Consider the following 20,828-nt stretch of genomic DNA (forward strand, 5'->3'; position numbering starts at 1 on the left):
ATCTTGACCGGGGATTTTATTGGGAGACAAGTGAGAGCTTCCAGAGATACATTTGATGGTGATTATAATAATAATGATGTGGAGATGCCGGCGTTGGGCTGGGATAAACACAGTAAGAAGTCTAACAACACCAGGTTAAAGTCCAACAGGTTTATTTGGTAGCAAAAGCCACTAGCTTTCGGAGCGCTGCTCCTTCGTCAGGTGAGTGGGAGTTCTATTCACAAACAGGGCAGATAAAGACACAAACTCAATTTGCAAAATAATGGTTGGAATGCGAGTCTTTACAGGGAATCAAGTCTGAAAGGTACAGACAATGTGAGTGGAGAGAGCGTTAAGCACAGGTTAAAGAGATGTGTATTGTCTCCAGACAGGACAGTTAGTGAGATTTTGCAAGTCCAGGCAAGTCGTGGGGGTTACAGATAGTGTGACATGAACCCAAGATCCCGGTTTAGGCCGTCCTCATGTGTGCGGAACTTGGCTATCAGTTTCTGCTCAGCGACTCTGCGCTGTCATGTGTCGTGAAGGCCACCTTGGAGAATGCTTACCCGAAGATCAGAGGCCGAATGCCCGTGATCGCTGAAGTGTTCCCCAACAGGAAGAGAACACTCTTGCCTGGTGATTGTCGAGCAGTGTGCATTCATCCATTGTCGTAGCATCTGCATGGTCTCCCCAATGTACCATGCCTCGGGACATCCTTTCCTGCAGCATATCAGGTAGACAACGTTGGCCGAGTTGCAAGTGTATGTACCGCGTACCTGGTGGATGGTGTTCTCAAGTGAGATGAAGGCATCCGTGTCGATGATCCGGCACGTCTTGCAGAGGTTGCTGTGGCAGGGTTGTGTGGTGTCGTGGTCACTGTTCTCCTGAAGGCTGGGTATTGACATTGATGAAGACGAACATCTCGCCAAGGCAATCCCCACACCCCCACTTCTTACCTTCAAACAACCGCACAACCTCAAACAGACCATTATCCACAGCAAACCACCCAGCCTTCAGGAGAACAGTGACCACGACACAACACAACCCTGCCACAACAACCTCTGCAAGACATGCCGGATCATCGACACGGATGCCATCATCTCACGTGAGAACACCATGTACCAGGTACACGGTAACTACTCTTCCAACTCGATCAACGTTGTCTACCTGATACGCTGCAGGAAAGAATGTCCCGAGGCCTGGTACATTGGGGAAACCATGCAGACGCTACGACAATGGATGAATGAACACTGCTCGACAATCACCAGGCAAGACTGTTCTCTTCCTGTTGGGGAGCACTTCAGTGGTCACGGACATTCGGCCTCTGATCTCCGGGTAAGCATTCTCCAAGGCAGCCTTCACGACACACGACAGCGCAGAGTCGCTGAGCAGAGACTGATAGCCAAGTTCCGCACACATGAAGATGGCCTCAACCGGGATCTTGGGTTCATGTCACACTATCTGAATCCCCCACGGCTTGCCTGGACTTGCAAAATCTCACTAATAGTCCTGTCTGGAGACAATACACATCTCTTTAACCTGTGCTTAACGCTCTCTCCACTCACATTGTCTGTACCTTTAAGACTTGATTACCTGTAAAGACTCGCATTCTAATCATTATTTTGTAAATTGAGTTTGTGTCTTTATATGCCCTGTTTGTGAACAGAACTCCCACTCACCTGACGAAGGGGCAGCGCTCTGAAAGCTAGTGGCTTTTGCTACCAAATAAACCTGTTGGACTTTAACCTGGTGTTGTGAGACTTCTTACTGGATTATAATAATAGACAGAGCTAAGCTATGGAACAAGATCAGAATTGGACAAGAAAAGTGGGCTGCGAAGGCCACAGAGTGAACCACTGTACCATCAGGACAGAGAGGAACATTCATTAAAGCCCGAAACACAGCATTTCCAAAGGACAAAGATACCATAGCAGCAAGAATGCATCAGCTGATGCCCATTCAACAAGGTTATATCCAGAGCTCAATTGGTTAATCTTGGAGGGGTCAGAATTAGTGAAGTCTTCAGGCTGATCAAGGCAGGTGTGATGCGCAGAATTTTTAACAAGAGAGCAGAAGCAGCAGGCATGGTGAACTCGAAGTGGAGGACAGGGTGTGTAACAGGAGGGGGAAGAGAAAACATCGAAGCCTTTGACACCAACAAGGATATTGGTTACTTCATTAGCACAGATAGGAGGATGAGGAAAGATGAGTAACAGCTGGATTAGGGAAACGCAGCAAAGAATCCTCCAGCACACTCTCAACTAACTGCCATGCGGGGCCAAATTGCTGGCACATTTTACCCTTTGTTTAAAACAGACAGGCATAAAAGACAGCAAATCCCTCTCCTGAGTGTTTTAACAGAATACAATAAATGTTCGCTATATTGTGTAATGAGATGCCATCGCAAAGATAAATGTATAATTCCATTATTTTTCACCTTTGCAATTGGGAAAACATTGTTTTGATGCTGGGGTCATTCCTTGAGTAATAAACTAATAAAATTCAGTGCATAATTTCTATTTTCACAAAGGTTTTATTAGCGTGGTAAGATTCTTGATCTTGTGCAAGGGATCATTCAAAACTCAACTGCTGGCTGTAAACACTGGATTTATGACATGAGGGCTACCGCCATTTTTTTACCCCCAAAATGTTTCCCTGTTTTAGTTTAATTTGTTTTCGAGTAAAATTATACTGCATCCCCGAGTTTTGCATTTCACCTTTATGCAATTTCTTTTTCTACGATTGCATTTTTCATTCCTAATTTTCCTTCCCTATTTGCCCCTCATTTTAGTCCTTTTTTGTTTACTTATATACAGGCTCTGCTTGGATTTAATTGGCCCCAGTCATATTTTATTGCTCTTCCACTCCTTTTCTTTTTGAGTTCTTTGCTCTGCACAATTTCTATTCCACCATATTTCCCGATTGTTTTGTTTAACCATACAAACCCGACAGTACAGAAGAGACCATCAGGCCTGCACCAACTCTCCAAACGAGTACGTACCCAGGCCCACACCCCATCCTATCCCTGCGTATTTACCATGGCTAATCCCCCTAACCCACACATCTTTGGACACGAATGGGCAATTTAGCATGGCCAATCCACCTAACCTGCACAGCTTTGGACTGTGGGAGAAAACTGGAGCACCCAGACGAAATCCGCACAGACAGGGGGAGAATTGCAGACTCCACACAGACAATCACACACAGACAATCACTGCTGCCTCACCAGGCCGGGGACCCGGTTAGCAGTGCTAACCACTGTGCCATCGTGCCGCCCTGCTCTCTATTTCTCATTACTTTCTCATTCCTCATTAATGTTAAAGTTTATTTATTAGCGTCAGGAGGAGGCTTACATTAACACTGCAATGAAGTTACTGAGAAAATCCCCTAGTCACAACACTTCGGCGCCTGTCCGGGTACACTGAGGGAGAATTTAGCATGGCCAATGCACCTAACCAGCACGTCTTTCAGACTGTGGGAAGAAACTGAGGCACCCGGAGGAAACCCACGTAGACACGGGGAGAATGTGCAGACTTCGCACAGACAGTGACCCAAGCCGGGAACCGAACCCTGGCTCTGTGCTGCATCAGTGCGTCCATACCCTATGATGTTTGTAGGACTGTCCACCAGGTGATAAAACGGTCATTAAAAGTCCTGTCGCTGAAGTATTCAGGTTCTGAGAGTTTAAAATACATATTTGAGTACATTCTGAGGTGTAACACCTGCAGACCTGACCAATCCCTTTGGTAAGAAAGAGGTTGAAGGGTGTTAGAACTGCCTGAGGAAAGGCAGAGTTAGACATTTCGTTCACCACCATCAGAACAACTTTTTATGCAAAATGAAAGGTGGTGTGTGAACAGTGATTTTGTTAATACCCTAATGAAGCACTGGGTTACAATGCGCAGTTATGATTGGACAAATTTTTGGAAAAAGTCTTTTAAACATGTTTTTTTAAAATAAAACATGAACTGAGTTTAAAGCCTGTTTCAAAATGGCTTCAATCTACCAGACAGAATTGTTGATTTCAGACTAGGTCTCTTCTTCCAAGAGGACAAAAGACAATCCGTAATTTAGTTATGTTCACTGTGGTCCCGTCCAGGAGACAATGACACTTCCCCATTGTAGGAATGTAAACTGTGCCTTGGCCAGGACAAATGCAAAGAGCCCCAGGTGAGAGGAGGGCAAATTGAAGTATCGATCCTTTATTTGGGAGATGACTTGGCATTGTTGTACAGGACACATGATAATGGTAGCCTTACCTGTGAAAAAAAGCAAGGACAGGAAAAGGGCAGATTCAAAGAGAAGGATCTTGATTCATCTTCAGAAAAACAGACATAAGCTTTCAACGCAGGATAAGAGGGACAAACAGGAACAGCTACTGCACTGCTGTCATCAACCAAGACTAAAAAAAAGCGCCACTGCAGTTCTTTGAAAGGGAAATATAGAACCTCCTCATTTGTCCCCCACCTGATTCCATTTTCCAAGATACCTGTTAAAGCAACCTCCGGCAATTCGACAGCGGAGGCCATCACAGCTGCAATGACAGACAATCCTACAATCTTAACGCCTTCACCTCAGGCAACACAACATTGACTCCAAAAACTACCAAACTTGCATTGAACAATGAAACTCAACTGAGCTGATTCAATTTTTCTCAGTACTGCTTTGTCTTCATCTGTAACGGATCTCTCTCTGTAAGTGTCGGTAACTTTTATATTTTCTTAAGAATTTCCAGAGCAACAAATGTGAAATAAGTGACTTTTAAGGGGCGTCTGGACAAATACATGAATAGGATGGGAATAAAGGGATATGGTCCTCGGAAACATAGAACATAGAACAGTACAGCACAGAATAGGCCCTTCGGCCCATGATGTTGTGCCGAGCTTTATCTGAAACCAAGATCAAGCTATCCCACTCCCTATCATCCTGGTGTGCTCCATGTGCCTATCCAATAACCGCTTAAATGTTCCTAAAGTGTCTGACTCCACTATCACTGCAGGCAGTCCATTCCACACCTCAACCACTCTCTGCGTAAAGAACCTACCTCTGATATCCTTCCTATATCTCCCACCACGAACCCTATAGTTATGCCCCCTTGTAATAGCTCCATCCACCCGAGGAAATAGTCTTTGAACGTTCACTCTATCTATCCCCTTCATCATTTTATAAACCTCTATTAAGTCTCCCCTCAGCCTCCTCCGCTCCAGAGAGAACAACCCTAGCTCCCTCAATCTTTCCTCATAAGACCTACCCTCCAAACCAGGCAGCATCCTGGTAAATCTCCTCTGCACTCTTTCCAGCGCTTCCATATCCTTCTTATAGTGAGGTGACCAGAACTGCACACAATATTCCAAATGTGGTCTCACCAAGGTCCTGTACAGTTGCAGCATAACCCCACGGCTCTTAAACTCCAACCCCCTGTTAATAAAAGCTAACACACTATAGGCCTTCTTCACAGCTCTATCCACTTGAGTGGCAACCTTTAGAGATCTGTGGATATGGACCCCAAGATCTCTCTGTTCCTCCACAGTCTTCAGAACCCTACCTTTGACCCTGTAATCCACATTTAAATTAGTCCTACCAAAATGAATCACCTCACATTTATCAGGGTTAAACTCCATTTGCCATTTTTCAGCCCAGCTTTGCATCCTATCTATGTGGGGGTAGGGCCTGGGTGGGATTGTGGTCGGTGCAGACTCGATGGGCCGAATGGCCTCCTTCTGCACTGTAGGGATTCTATGTCTCTTTGCAGCCTACAACAGCCCTCCACCTCATCCACTACTCCACCAATCTTGGTGTCATCAGCAAATTGACTGATCCACCCTTCAGCCCCCTCCTCTAAGTCATTAATAAAAATCACAAAGAGCAGAGGACCAAGCACTGATCCCTGTGGCACTCCGCTAGCAACCTGCCTCCAGTCTGAAAATTTTCCATCCACCACCACCCTCTGTCTTCGATCAGATAGCCAGTTACCTATCCAATCGGCCAACTTTCCCTCTATCCCACACCTCCTTACTTTCATCATAAGCCGACCATGGGGGACCTTATCAAATGCCTTACTAAAATCCATGTATATGACATCAACTGCCCTACCTTCATCAACACACTTAGTTACCTCCTCAAAAAATTCAATCAAATTTGTGAGGCACGACTTGCCCTTCACGAATCCGTGCTGACTATCCCGGATTAATCCGCATCTTTCTAAATGGTCGTAAATCCCATCCCTAAGGACCTTTTCCATCAATTTACCAACCACCGAAGTAAGACTAACCGGTCTATAATTACCAGGGTCATTTCTATTCCCTTTCTTAAACAGAGGAACAACATTCGCCACTCTCCAGTCCTCTGGCACCATCCCCGTGGACAGTGAGGACTCAAAGATCAAAGCCAGAGGCTCTGCAATCTCATCCCTTGCCTCCCAAAGAATCCTAGGATATATTTCATCAGGCCCAGGGGACTTATCGACCTTCAGTTTATTCAAAACTGCCAGGACATCCTCCCTCCGAACATCTATTTCCTCCAGCCTATTGGCCTGTAACACCTTCTCTTCCTCAAAAACATGGCCCCTCTCCTTGGTGAACACTGAAGAAAAGTATTCATTCATCACCTCGCCTATCTCTACTGACTCCATACACGAGTTCCCACTACTGTCCTTGACCGGCCCTAACCTCACCCTGGTCATTCTTTTATTCCTCACATAAGAGTAAAAAGCCTTGGGGTTTTCCTTGATCCGACCCGCCAAGGACTTCTCACGTCCCCTCCTAGCTCTCCTAAGCCCCTTTTTCAGCTCATTCCTTGCTCACTTGTAACCCTCAATCGAGCCATCTGTACCTTGTTTCCTCATCCCTACATAAGCTTCCCTCTTCCTTTTCACAAGACATTCCACCTCTTTCGTGAACCATGGTTCCCTCACTCGGCCATTTCCTTCCTGCCTGACAGGGACATACCTATCAAGGACACCCAGTATTTGTTCCTTGAAAAAGTTCCACTTTTCATTAGTGCCTTTCCCTGACAGTTTCTGTTCCCAACTTATGCCCCCTAATTCTTGCCTAATCGCATCATAATTACCTCTCCCCCAATTGTAAACCTTGCCCTGCCGTACGGCCCTATCCCTCTCCATTGCAATCACAAAAGACACCTTACAACTCACTACTCCTTGGTATTGTCCCAAGGATCAGTTAACAAAGAAAGAAAGATTTGCATTTATGAAGTGTCTTTCACAACTGTAGGATGTCATGAAGCATTAACCCGTATAATTGAGTATGTTTGAACCATAGTCACTGTTATAACGTAGGGAAACATAGCAGCCAATTTGAGCACAGCAAGCTCTCACAAAGAGCAATATGCTAACGAGCAGATATAAAGGCTTTAACTCAACAGTGCATCCTGGAACTACAGGATGCTAGCGGAGTATCTTCCCTTTATTGCACATTTGCAGAACTAACTCTACCAACCAGCTCTTGAAACAAAAGCTATAGTAAAAGCAAATTTCTCCCAGGTGAAAACATGTTACTCCCGCCCTCAGTTCCCTGCTTAGTTATCATAGGAACTGAAAACAAATTCAAGGTTGGCGAGAATGATCTACATTGCCGTGGCTTTATGCATTTGAAAATGGTGGAAAGGACGTGCTGTGTTATCCCCCTCGTCCAATCCACAAATATGAAGCCACATCAAGTGCACTGTTTGGGTTTTGATTCAGACAGGAACCTTCTCCTCATTCCCAGGGAGGAATTCCACCAAGGGCGATACCGAGTTATTTTCTTACCACCCAGTTTCCAGATGAAAGGATCACCTAACAAAGTGGAAATAGTAGTTATGTGTAGAATGAAGAGTTCAGATGGAAAATTGCTCAGCGCTGGTGAAAGATGCACAGTGAAAGTTGGCACTGGCTGAGGTAATAAAAATACATTTTGAAGAGAAGGTATTTGTTTTGTCTGAAGGGTCCCAAATGTCTTTTATGCTTTGCAGAACCCAATTTCCATCTTTCCATTCCATGTAAACATAGAGAAATTTGACACTACAGGCAGTAAAGTGTTAAATATGACTTCTGTATAACAAAGAAAGATTAACACCATAACTAACCTCTAGTTGCCAGTATATAACAAGTCAGTGCTAGTTTAAGAGCAATATTTTATGGTTTAAGATATGCAGATTAAAATGTTACTAGTTTGATGGTTCTGCCAAACAAATCCTCCAATCTCCTCTCATATTAATAACTACATATTTGAAGGGACACAAATGATAAGTTGTCATTTGAACATTTTTTTAAAAACTAAAATGTTTTATTAGTGTCACAAGTAGGTTTACATTGACACTGCAAAGACTTTACTGTGAAAATCCCCTAGTCGCCACACTCCGGCGCCAGTTCGGGTACACTGAGGGAGAATTTAGCATGGCCAATGCCCCTAACCCAGCACGTCTTTCAGACTGGGGGAGGAAACCGGAGCACCCGGAGGAAACCCACATGGATACAGGGAGAACGTGCAGACTCCACACAGACAGTGATCCAAGCCGGGAATCGAACCTGGGTACCTGGCACTGTGAGGCAGCAGTGCTAACCATTGCGCCACCGTGCCGTGAAAATAAATTTTCCTGATAACTCCTGATCAGAGACACTAAAGGCTTCTTATGCAATCCCCTGTTTGGGATTCCTCTACATTTGCTATGAACTTAAAGTACTTCAGGTTCTACCAACAACACATTGTAGGCTACGCTATTTGGCAAACATAAGAATTTATTTTGAGTTCTCTCGCCCACAAGTGCAGATTTTTATATAGTTTCTTCAACAGAAAGGTCAAGAAAACTGTTCCCAACATTGCAACTTGAAGCTAGTTTCTGTGAGATGTACAAGTGTATTTTTGGTGAAAACAATCTCTTTAATGCTCCCTCTGTTAGGTACGGCCTTGCAGTAACACGGCTGAGATATGAAATTCAGAGTATAGGGACGAGGACAAGGAATCTACGTCTGCCAATAGGTGGCAGTATCCACAGGTACTAGATTACTTAGCAAGGACAACTACCTCTGATCCAGTACAACGGGGGCGACTCTCCCAGCCCACTGCACTGCTCTAGCAGCTCAACGGGTCAGGAGACATCAACGGAGGCCGTTTAGTGGGCTCCCCGTTGGGCGCCTCGGCCTCTGCGTGTCTCTGGGGTCAGGATCTCCGGAGTCATCAGCTGAGCTGATTTAAATATTAAAATCTGCATTTCAACGTCACTAGCGGGTCCGGGACTGAAGTCTCCTGGCCCACTAGCGTGTGCCCCCCCTCCGCCAGGAGTGGTTCACTCCATTAACGGGGAGCTGGCGGCCAGACCGTGCTGGAGTGAAGGGAAGCCATGGAAGCCACCCAGGAGGTTGGGATGAGGGGAGTGTCCCCATGTCACGGATCTCAGCGCAGACAGATCGGCGCATACGCAGTGGCCTGCTCAGCACTATGGCTGCCGGCCTCTCCAGTGGGAATAGGCCCCTGGATTTTCAGTGTGAATCACTCTAAGGCACTCTACAATGCTCAGAGTGTGGGAGATTCATTTTGAAACCCCACTGAAAAAACCAGCGCGAATTATTCCAGTTTTTACACAAATTCGGCACTTAGAATTTTATTGGGAGAATCGCCCCTAATATGTCCCATTCACCTTAGAGGTTTTGACATATTGGTTACTCTTGTTATACTGGTAATATTTAATAACCAATGGAAATCTTAAAAAAGGCAGAGTGTTTTGTGGAAAATATTTGAGGGACAATCTATTAAAGGGCCCAATCTTCCAATATTCCTTTATTACTGATTCAAACATTTCCAATCCAGGTTATCATAGTTTCTGGTTGGGAACATGATGTAAAATTGACTGCATTCTTTCCAAGACAATGCAGGCAGTCCTCGATTTTATGACACTCTAGTTGTGATGAATGGCACTTACAATGTTTATAAATTGACACTCCATTTTGACTTTTGCAATGTTGGTTTTGACTTTATGACGCAATGCACATTCACATGGGGACGAAGTAGAAATGGTCGAGAGCTTCAATTTTTTAGGTGTCCAGATCACCAACAACCTGTCCTGGTCCCCCATGCCGACACTATAGTTAAGAAAGCCCACCAACGCCTCTATATTCTCAGAAGACTAAGGAAATTTGGCATGCCAGCTACGACTCTCACCAACTTTTACAGATGCACCATAGAAAGCATTCTTTCTGGTTGTATCACAGCTTGGTATGGCTCCTGCTCTGCCCAAAACCGCAAGGAACTACAAAAGGTCGTGAATGTAGCCCAGTCCATCACGCACACCAGCCTCCCATCCATTGACTCTGTCTACACTTCCCATCGCCTCGGCAAAGCAGCCAGCATTATTAAGGACCCCACACACCCCAGACATTCTCTCTTCCACCATTTTCCATCGGGAAAAAGATACAAATGTCTAAGGTCACGTACCAACCGACTCAAGAACAGCTTCTTCCCTGCTGCTGTCAGACTTTTGAATGGGCCGATCTTGCACTAAGTTGATCTTTCTCTACATCTTAGCTATGACTGTAACACTACATTCTGCTCTCTCTCGTTTCCTTCTCTATGAACGGTATGCTTTGTCTGTATAGCATGATAGAAACAATACATTTCACTGTACACTAATAAATCAAATCAAGTATGCACTGACATTCTGCGCCGCCCATCTGACAGTGTTGAACTGTCTTTATTAGGATGGAAACGAGTATTTTATTCTGTTAATTGTTTTGGATTCAACCATTATGATTTTAATGCATTTATACACTTACGTTGTACTTAATATGTCCTCAGACTCAAGATTAAACAGGCAACTGACAGTGATCAGTGGTTTTAATATATCCCTCAAATTAATTAAGGAACATGTGCTAAGGCATGCAGGCATCAACAGTCACCTCAGTGACTTGACAAGGCAGCAGTTCAGGGCATTTAACACTGTTGGATGCCCCATGAGTGATTAATGGCCTTGATTCAGTTATCAGGTCCCCCATTTATACCATTGTTCCTGTGGGAAAATTGGTTGCTACTTATGCCACGTCGACTTACAACATGATTTTCAGAAACCAATTGTGTCACAAGTCTGAGGACTGCCTGTATAACAGTCCTCAAACCAATTACCCTGCAGTTGAACTATAGAAACTGTGTTTTAAAACTTCAGTTTAGACAGCAATGGGTGGTATAGTGGGGGACATAACACTTCGCTCTAGAGCTCGTGCTCAAAGCACGTGACAACCTTTCTCTGCTGCCTTGTAGTGTCCTGTGTGAAGAGTTGCAGCAAGTGCCAACTATGTTATGTGTGTGGAGGGTGGGAGGGAGACTGAGTAACAGAACTATCCAGAATGATTGAGGTGGGAAATGAAAAATGATGTAATGGGAGAGAATAAATTTCAGCTCATGAAAACGTTCAAGCTGCTTTTTGTGTGCAAACTGACAAGTAGCTAAATATCTTTCCAAATGTGAACTTAATTTCTCTACTGAAATTTAATTCAGCTCTTTCTATCTTATTCTCATACAGCTGACCATATGTACAACCCAACTGATAAAACATTCTAGATTTTGGCAGGTTCTCACTAGTAATGACAGGGAAAGTAACGCCTCTACTTTCTCAGGAGGCTAAGGAAATTCAGCGTGTCCACTAAGATTCTCACCAATTTTTACAGATGCACCGTAGAAAGCATTCTTTCTGGTTGTATCACAGCTTTGGTATGGCTCCTGCTCTGTCCAAGACTGCAAGAAATTACAAAGGGTCGTGAACGAAGCTCAGTCCATCACACAATCCAGCCTCCCAATCATTGGCTCTGTCTACACTTCCCGCTGCCTCGGAAAAGCAGCCAGCATAACCAAGCATCTGAGGCACTCTGGACATACTCCCTTCCACCTTCTTCCGCCGGGAAAAAGATACAAAAGTCTGAGATCACATATTAACTGACTCAAGAACAGCTTCTTCCCTGCTGCCATCAGACTTTTGAATAGACCTACCTTATATTCAGTCAATCTTTCTCTACACCCTAGGTATGACTGTAACACTACATTCTGCACCCTCTCCTTTCGTTCTCCCCTATGTACTCTATGAACGATATGTTTTATCTGTATAGCCTGGAAGTAACCATACTTTTCACTGTATTCTAGTACATGTGACAAAAGTAAATCAAATCAAAATCTCAGAAACACACAAACTAACCTTCACACTGGATTCATCAGACAACACAAATAGGTCAAATTCAACATATCAGAACAGATATAAAGTGCAAATATCTAAAATGCAAATAAGGAAATAATTATTTCAATAAGAATCGAATTATCTGTTAATGATGACTTTATCATAGAACAGTTTTAATTGCACAGTGCAGAATCTGAAAATGCGTAATAATGACCAGAATTTTCCCATCCCGGCCGTTGCAGGAATCGTAGGGGGTAGGGTGGAAATTTGGCGGACCATTTTAAGGTCCGTTGACCTCGAAAGCGAACTTCCAGTCTTGGGCCGCTCGGCTGGAAAATCCCACTCAATGTTTTTGATTTTAAAGAAATCTTTATTCTGCTTTTATATTTGTAGAAGTATATTTTTTACATTCTTCTTTTTTAAAAACCAAAGTTTTCAATCCCACCCCCCCCCCACTTGGGAAGGCTTTGACACCTTGCTAGGATTTGGTGAGACCTCTGGTACCCCAGCATGTGAAAGATATTAATTGCTGATACATTACATTTGGGTGGCACGGTGGCACAGTGGTTAGCACCGCTGTCTCACAGCGCCAGGGACCCAGGTGACTGTGCGGAGTTTGCACGTTCTCCCCGTGTCTGCGTGGTTTTCCTCCGGGTGCTCCAGGTTTCCTCCCACAGTCTGAAAGATGTGCAGGTTAGGTGCATTGAGCCGAACAGGTGTCGGACTGTGGCGACTGGGAGAATTTCACAGTAACTTCATTGCAGTGTTAATGTAAGCCTTACTTGTGACTAATAAATAAACTTTAACTTTAACCAAGGTGGCAAGTGGAAGTTCCTGATTTGTGCAATTCAGCTGTTTAAGGCGGCGAGTGGCTGAGCTATTGGGGGGAATCCTTTAGGGTTCTGCTGGTGCTTTACATCCTGAAGCTGAAATCAGGACATATCCACTCACTACTAAACTTGGTCAAATACACTGGGAGTTTGCTAATGACTTGCATAAAGCAAGATTAACAATGATGAAACTTCAATATTTGAGTACATGACCTAATCTGAAGAGCTAATGTTGATTCCAGAAATCCACCGCACTTCAGGCAATGCATCTGCTTTGCAAACTTTGCTGTTTATTTTGATAGCTTTCTGAACTCCAGTTAATAAAGCAAACTATGCAGATAACGGGAACATAATTGTTATAAAAACATACAGATTCGCTACAGATAGGTCTGCTATACAAACTTTTACTTAAGAAAACAGATTTATATCAAATAAATTTCAAAAACAGTTTCAAATGAACATAAATCCATGTAAATGCCTTTACTCCTGAACTAGATTAAAAGGTTCTGTCGTGAACAGGCTGACTCATCTCACAAAGGTCCAACAGATTTGCCGTGTGTTGTCAAATGAGGGCCAAAAATTGAAATCCCCAAAATATGTTGTTTGATACCCTGGGACTTAGTGAAAAACTATTCTTGCGAACTGGGACAATGGCAGCCCAACTGCAGAAAGTATGCAGTTAAACTGAAGCTATGCGGTGTGACTAACCAATGCCGTATGCACTTTCCACATTTAAGAGCAAACGTTTTTTTCCAAAAAGGCGGCATGGTAGCTCAGTGGTTAGCACTGCTGCCTCACACTGCCAGGGACCCGGGTTTGATTCCCGGCTTGGGTCATTGTCTACGTACAGTTTGCACATTCTCCCCGTGTCTGCGTGGGTTTCCTCCGGGTGCTCCAGTTTCCTCCCACTGTCTGAAGATGTGCGGGTTAGGTTCATTGGCCATTGCTAAATTGCCCCTTAGTGTCAGGGGGATTAGCAGGGTAAATATGTGGAGTTACAGGGACAGGGCCTGAGTGGGATTGTGGTTGGTGCAGACTCGATGGGCCTAATGGCCTCTTTCTGCACTGTAGGGATTCTATGAAAAAGAAATTTTGCTGACCTTTAATTCTGTGAATCTCGCAACAAAGTAGATAATACACATCAAATGAACAAATTGTGCATATTAGACATCTATCACAAGAAATTGAAGGGTTCTAATTTCAAAGATAAATATAATTAAAAATGGTTCCAGGCAGAATGATTAGTGCATAACAATATGTCTGAACAAACAATTGATTCATGGAAGGTGTGATGTTAATGTAGCTTTCAGAGATTATTTTTTAAAAATCATGTTCTCTGCATCTCTCAGTTCTCATTGCTGCCGAGTTGTCCGCACAAATCTTTTCATTGCTACTTAAATGGGATTTGTTTTTTTTTTCATTCTGGGATCTTTTATGACCCTGCATTGTTCGGAGGAAGGTCATGTATTTTGGCCAGTTTTTTTTCCTTCCTAGTGAATATGAGGTTTCATTTTCTGTTTTGGCTGGCAGCAGTTAGTTTAGAAGGGACATCAAGCTGGAAAGAAGTGCTTCTCTCTCTCCCTGGTTTTGGAAATTCTGCTGGTTAGCTGAAAGCAAGGCTTCTTGCCTCCCTGGAGTAGAGATTGTGCTGTTGGTGGCTCGACCAGAGTCTCTCCCTGGTGTTCTGGGAAGCTGCTCTGACTCCAAGCTAGTCTGTGTGTGCCTCAAGAAAACTGCAGTGTTCATCCAAAGGACTCAGTCCATGAGCATTAGTCTTTGCTGTGTTAAATCTGTGGAAAAGGTTTTGTTTATGCAAAGTTTTGTTTGATTGGAACATTTTCAATATATTTGTTTAAGGGTTATACATTATTGTGGTTGTTTTGTTTTTTGTTGGTAACTGATAAAAGTTATTGCTAATTTTCTTTCCATACGTGTTAACCATATTCTTAAATAAACTTTGTTTGATAAAAGCTCCCTAGTGGGTCATTTGAATCATACCTGAATAGAAGCATCTCATGCTCACCCTAGCCAAATTCAAAGTGCAAGACGTATGATCCAGGCGGGCTTCATAAAACACTTGGGAGTTTCTGACTTGAATTATAACAATGGGGAAGGAATTAACAACTGTATGATACACATTTACTCCACACTTTTACCTTCATGAATCAAATATTTGTCTGGTAAATTGGGCAGAGATTTGTAGTCAGTGGCAAAACCGCAGCATTTACCGTTGACTTCGAAGAAGGCCAGCTGCAAATATATAGGGATCGCGTAGAGTGGGTTTCCCCTTGCCCAACGTCAGTTTAAATCTGGTGTCAAGTCAATCCATACATTTAGCAACAGTGATATCATCCACCGGGGTGAGCAGCCACTCTTATTGGAGCATTCTCATAGACAGCAATCCAGGAAGTAAAAAATCACTGAAACCCTCCACTTTTAAATTTACAGATGGTAAAGTAAATGATTGGGGGCATACGCGTCAGACTAAGGAAGAAAATTTGAAAAAGCACAAGAATATTAAAAGCATTATTTTATAAATGTGATATTTAGAATGAAGAAGAAATTTGACAATAAGCAAATAGGAAGTTCTTTCAGGGTCTGTGATATTGTTCAGCAATAATTATGAATCTAGACTAAAAGCACAAGAGTGGAAGGTTTTTGTCAATTCGGTTATTTCTAATTGATTACAGTGCGACAGGTCCTCAACAGCACGTCCTCTGGAGAAATCCTCTAGATTTCCGTTTCGCTGTGCATGTGCCAACTCCCAAAGCTGCACTCAGTTTCAGAGGAGTAAAGTCTGCACAATCAAACCCATAGGGCAGGATTTTCTAGCTACGCTTGCCCCAGGACCAGAAAATCCCACCCAAGGTCAATGGACCTTTGCATGGTCTGTTTCCCGCTCGCTACGATACCTGTGGAGGGAGGGACAGGAAAATTCCACCCATTGTAATTCATTCTAATAAGATTATTTTGTGGCAAAGTAACTACAATTCAGCCAGTATTTCAGTATTTCATAAAATAACATTAAGGCTGGGTCATATTCTGAACCAAATTAAAAGATGAATTCAAGATTAGAGAAAGAAGTGTTTATCTATCTTTCAAAACATTGCGAAAATTCTTACAGCATATGCATTCTTAAAATGAAACTATTGCCTATAAAAGATATCAAAGAGAAACAATTTATTTGAAGTTGCACAATTTATGAAGGATCATGAGGTGGGAAAAATAAATCCTTAATAGAAAACACTGCCACTTTTGCATTGCATTCTTTAAAAGAACATTGTGGTTTAATGCATTCCAAGTCAGTTATCTTGAAATAAAGGAATTTTCTTTATTTGCTTTCTAATAAATAAGTGGCACTAATCCATAAACAAACTGAAACACTGACTACTATTTTTTAAATCTCTAAACGTAGAGGTCCTATAAGCAAAAGATGTGTAAGATTTGGGGCAATTTGATTTGTGAACAAAGCTCAGCTTTCACACACAGGGCGGGATTTTCCAGCCGCACTCGCCCCAAGACCAGAAAATCCCACCCGGAGTCAGCAGACCTTTGCATGGTCCTGTCCCGCCCACTACGATTCCCGCGGCGGGTGGGACAGGAAAATTCCGCCCATGGACTTTGATATTTAAATCGATCATGGCCTGTAAACCTCAGCACACCTGCAAATTAACAAAGCGGAGGTGGGCTCCAAGTCAGTAGGAGTCAGTTGCAGAGCCTCGTCATGTGTTATAAAGGACCTTGCAGCCAACTCCTAACATAAAGCACGTAGGTCATTTCAGTTACTATCTCTTATGCATTAGGCTTATTTCAAAGTGTGCTGCAATGCTGCTCCATGGAGTGGGACCCAAAAGTGCCAGGGAAGGCAATTTTCACCCACATCTAAGGCAGCAAATGTGTACTTAGCCATGAAATGGGTATGGTTGCTATATCTCTGTCACTTGCCGCAGAATCCACACTGTGCCCCCACACTGGGTTAGTAAAATTCATCTTTGCCCGAGACTGCTCTTCTTTTCAACTTTAGAAACAGAGAAAAAACTACAGCACAAACAGGCCCTTCGGCCCCACAAGTTGTGCCGAACATATCCCTTTAGTTAAAGGCTACTGACAAACATTTTCAATCTTTTTTAAGGCAGTAAAAACAAAATGCTCCCACCTCTGCCAGGTGACAATGTATCTTTTAGGTGCCTGCATCCTCTTAAATTTCACCTGAAATTTCTTCAGCTAGCTCCCTGTACAAGACCAGTACTGCTGTGAATGGTTAGGAAAGGTCTCCTGGCCCAGGAAAACCTGTTTCTGTTCAGTACACAACACGTCCGGTGACAATTCTACCAGAACTAAGGCAGCATCCAAAAATCCACCTGAATAAAAAGCCAACATTTGAAAGCTTACTTATATACACCCGAGTATTAACTGAATGCTAAAAATACATTTGTATTATTTTGTTCAAGAACTAACTTTGTTTGGCTCAACAATCTGATATGTTATTAGAACGTTCACTGTTGGTAAGTGATATCATATTGTACTGGTTGGCTTATTCAGCAGTAAGCCATACGCAGATGTCACACATTCAGGTGGGCCTCACCTTCTTCACAGCTGCTCCCTCTGAACCCGGCACAGCATTTCCATTCCAGTGCTGTCACGGTTTTGTAAGTCAGTCTGTAAGTTGGTCGGATCATCGCTCTGTAGCTGGAAAGTGCAAAAGAAAACATAATCTGTAAGTTGAGAAATAAAAATCTTCCCCGAGGCAGAGTAGAGGACGGCACGGTGGCACAGTGGTTAGCACTGCTGCCTCACAGTGCCAGAGACCCGGGTTCAATTTCCAGCTTGGTTCACTGTCTGTGCGGAGTCTGCACATTCTCCCCATGTCTGTGTGGGTTTCCTCCGGGTGCTCCGGTTTCCTCCCACAGTCTGAAAGACGTGTTGGTTTGGTGCATTGGCTATGCTAAATTCTCCCTCAGTGTACCCGAACAGATGCCAGAAGGTGGCGACTAGAGGATTTTCACAGTAACTTCATTTCAGTGTTAATGTAAGCATACTTGTGACAATAATAAATAAATTTTAAACTTTAGAGATGAGGGGGAAGTGGGTTTGCACATGCTCACTGGCCTCCATCTCTGCTCATGCATACCATCTCACACATCTGGCCTGTGGCACATGAGCAACTTCTTCCACGTTCTAAAGTCCCAATCTTACTTCAACAGATGGCATTTATGTAGAACATGCATTTCTATACCATCTTCAATGTAGTAAAACATCCCAAGGCCCTTCAAAAGAGCTTAAATCTTGCAACATTTGACACTGAGTCATGTAAGTTTGGTCAAAGTGATGGTTTTTGGAGAATTAATTAAGAGAAGCAAGAGAGGTTATGATACAAAAAGGTTTAGAAGGGTGGGAGGGAATTTCAGGTGTGTGGAGATCACTATATCAAATCTAAGTTATTTCTTCCTTCACATAATCAGATTGCAAACCAACAATCAGCTTCTTCATTGTAATACAAGGGGTTAATTAGAACCGTTTAATATGCTAATGAGACAGCATACATCATCACGAAGTGATCCAATGTCACATGATCTTGCTCTCTCTCGTTGAATCTCATGGCAAAATGAAGCCAACCTAGATTGTTTCTCAATAAAAGGTAATGGCCTCAATTCGCCAACCTCGCCCATGGCTAGGATTCTCCGTGCCCGCTGCAGTGAATGGAGGTTTGGCTGAGTGCCAAATTCTCCCGTTCTTGCTGGCAGCGATAGCAGGGTGTGCAAGACTGGAGAATTCCGGCAAATGTTTTCCTTACCTCAACAAACTCTGTAAATATTCTGTGTTCGCACAACGAGACCAAGCTTATTATATGGTGGCAGCGAATGAAAAAAAGAATGGAAAAGTCTCTGCCGTAACTGGAAAACTTTGAACAGGTTGACGATCTCAGCCAGACAGACTGAATTGATGCTGAAGATTTACTAGATATTGCACTGCATCGGACCTCATGATGAAGCCAAGCACCAAGTGGGTCAGTGCGCTATGGTATGTGATGGGTGACTGTGTAGATGATATTCTAGTCCGTCAAGGGACGAACAAAGAACAAGCTACAAATGATAAAGTAATAAAAACACTCAATGCCCACTTCAATCTGTGAGAGAATGCCACTATCAAGTGGGCTAAATTTAATAAGCCTGCCTCATCAGTAAGTGGAAAGTATTGATACATTTATCAATGATCTGTATAGACTTGCAGAGAACTATGTATATGGCAGCTTAAAAGATGAACCAATCAGGGACATAATTGTTGTTGGGGTCTTGGATGAAGTCTTGTCTGACCATTTGCATACGAGAGATGATTCAACCTTAACAAAGACAACTCAACGGAGCAGACAGGCTGAGGTCAGGAAGCAAAAATCAAATTGGTGATTCAGAATGGCAGGGAGACACATACCCCAAAACCATGGACTCAGTGGAGTTATGTTCAATTTAAAAGTAGGGAACTGGCTGTTAAAAAGCAGGGGAGGCAGGAAGTACTTTCATCAAATGCGCCAGCTAAATGTAAATCGGTGTGGCGGGAAGATGGAGGCAATGGTCTAGTGGCATTATCACTAGACTATTAATCCAGAAACTCAGCTAATGTTTTGGGGACCCGGGTTCGAATCCCACCACGGCAGATGGTAGAATTTGAATTCAATAAAAAAAAACCTGGAATTAAGAATCTACTGATGATCATGAAACCATTGCCGATTGTCAGAAAACCCATCTGGTTCACTGATGTCCTTTAGGGAAGGAAATCTGTCATCCTTACCTGGTCTGGCCTACATGTGACTCCAGAGCCACAGCAATGTGGTTGACTCTCAACTGCCCTCAGGCAATTAGAGATGGGCAATAAATGCTGGCTGGCAATGCCCATATTCCATGAATGAATTAAAAAAAAGAAAAACAAGCACGGAAATTGTCCCATCAAAAGAGGACAAATGGCATTTTTACAGAATGATGGGTCGCTTCCAAGCTCGGTGTTGTGGCTAGAACTGGGCCGAAGCTACCAGAATACTGATATCCTAGCAGCGGGAAACAAGATGTGCTTTAAGTTAGACACAGGTGCAGCAGTTTTGGTTTATGATCCTAAACGGTAATTGCAAAAAGCATGCAAAACACCACGGGAGGTACAGAATGCATGACAACTGAATGAAACCCTTCAATATAGAGCGAGAAAAAACACTGAAACCTTATATGTGATCCTGAACCAAAGTTGTTCACTCTTACGCAGGAAAACCTGGACCAACTTACATCTGATTTGCAGAGTAGAGGAACTGAAAAGCCAATAACATCAGCCTAAAATCTCCAGAGGTGAATTTCTGCACTTGTTCACAGGACGAGGAAAGCTGAAGACAGCAAACCACATCACTCCACATCCTGAAACAAAGTTAGGGCATCTGTTTACACCCAGAAAAAGTCCTCAGCCACTCTTGGCAAAGGTGCAGATGGAAATTGACTCCACGTTGAAGCAAGGGTTTCTTTTGCCTGTGACAGAACCAACTAGCTGATGCTTGGAATTGGTCCCGATGCCAAAACCTAATAAATCTATTAGAGTTTGTATAGATCTTACCCAGCTGAACAAAAAAGTTCATCTTAATTCATCAGTGGATGAGAGCTTAGCAAAATTGAGGAAGAGTTCAATCTTCACAAAGCTGGATGGAAATAGTGGTTTTTGGTCCTTGATGAAGAGTTTACATTGCTCACAACCTTCATTATACTGTTTGGGAGGTTTAGTTTCAACAAATGACCCTTTGGCATCACATCAGTGCCAGAACTCTTCCAGAGATCAATATCAAGGATCCTAAAAGAACTGATGGAATTGTACCTTACATGGTTGATTTCCTGATCC

At 43.2% G+C, this 20,828-nt stretch overlaps 1 protein-coding gene across 2 annotated transcripts in view; it reads right to left on the minus strand.

The window, feature by feature from the left end:
* emid1 (EMI domain containing 1) overlaps window positions 1-20,828 on the minus strand; it is a 369,825-nt gene that overhangs the window by 331,299 nt on the left and 17,698 nt on the right. For both annotated transcript variants that reach the window (XM_078227412.1, XM_078227413.1), the window contains exon 3: window positions 17,548-17,651. In XM_078227412.1, coding sequence (XP_078083538.1) covers window positions 17,548-17,651 — 104 coding nt within the window. The remainder of the gene's footprint in view (window positions 1-17,547; window positions 17,652-20,828) is intronic.

The sequence above is a fragment of the Mustelus asterias genome, chromosome 13 (assembly GCF_964213995.1).
Source record: "Mustelus asterias chromosome 13, sMusAst1.hap1.1, whole genome shotgun sequence".
NCBI lineage: Eukaryota > Metazoa > Chordata > Chondrichthyes > Carcharhiniformes > Triakidae > Mustelus > Mustelus asterias.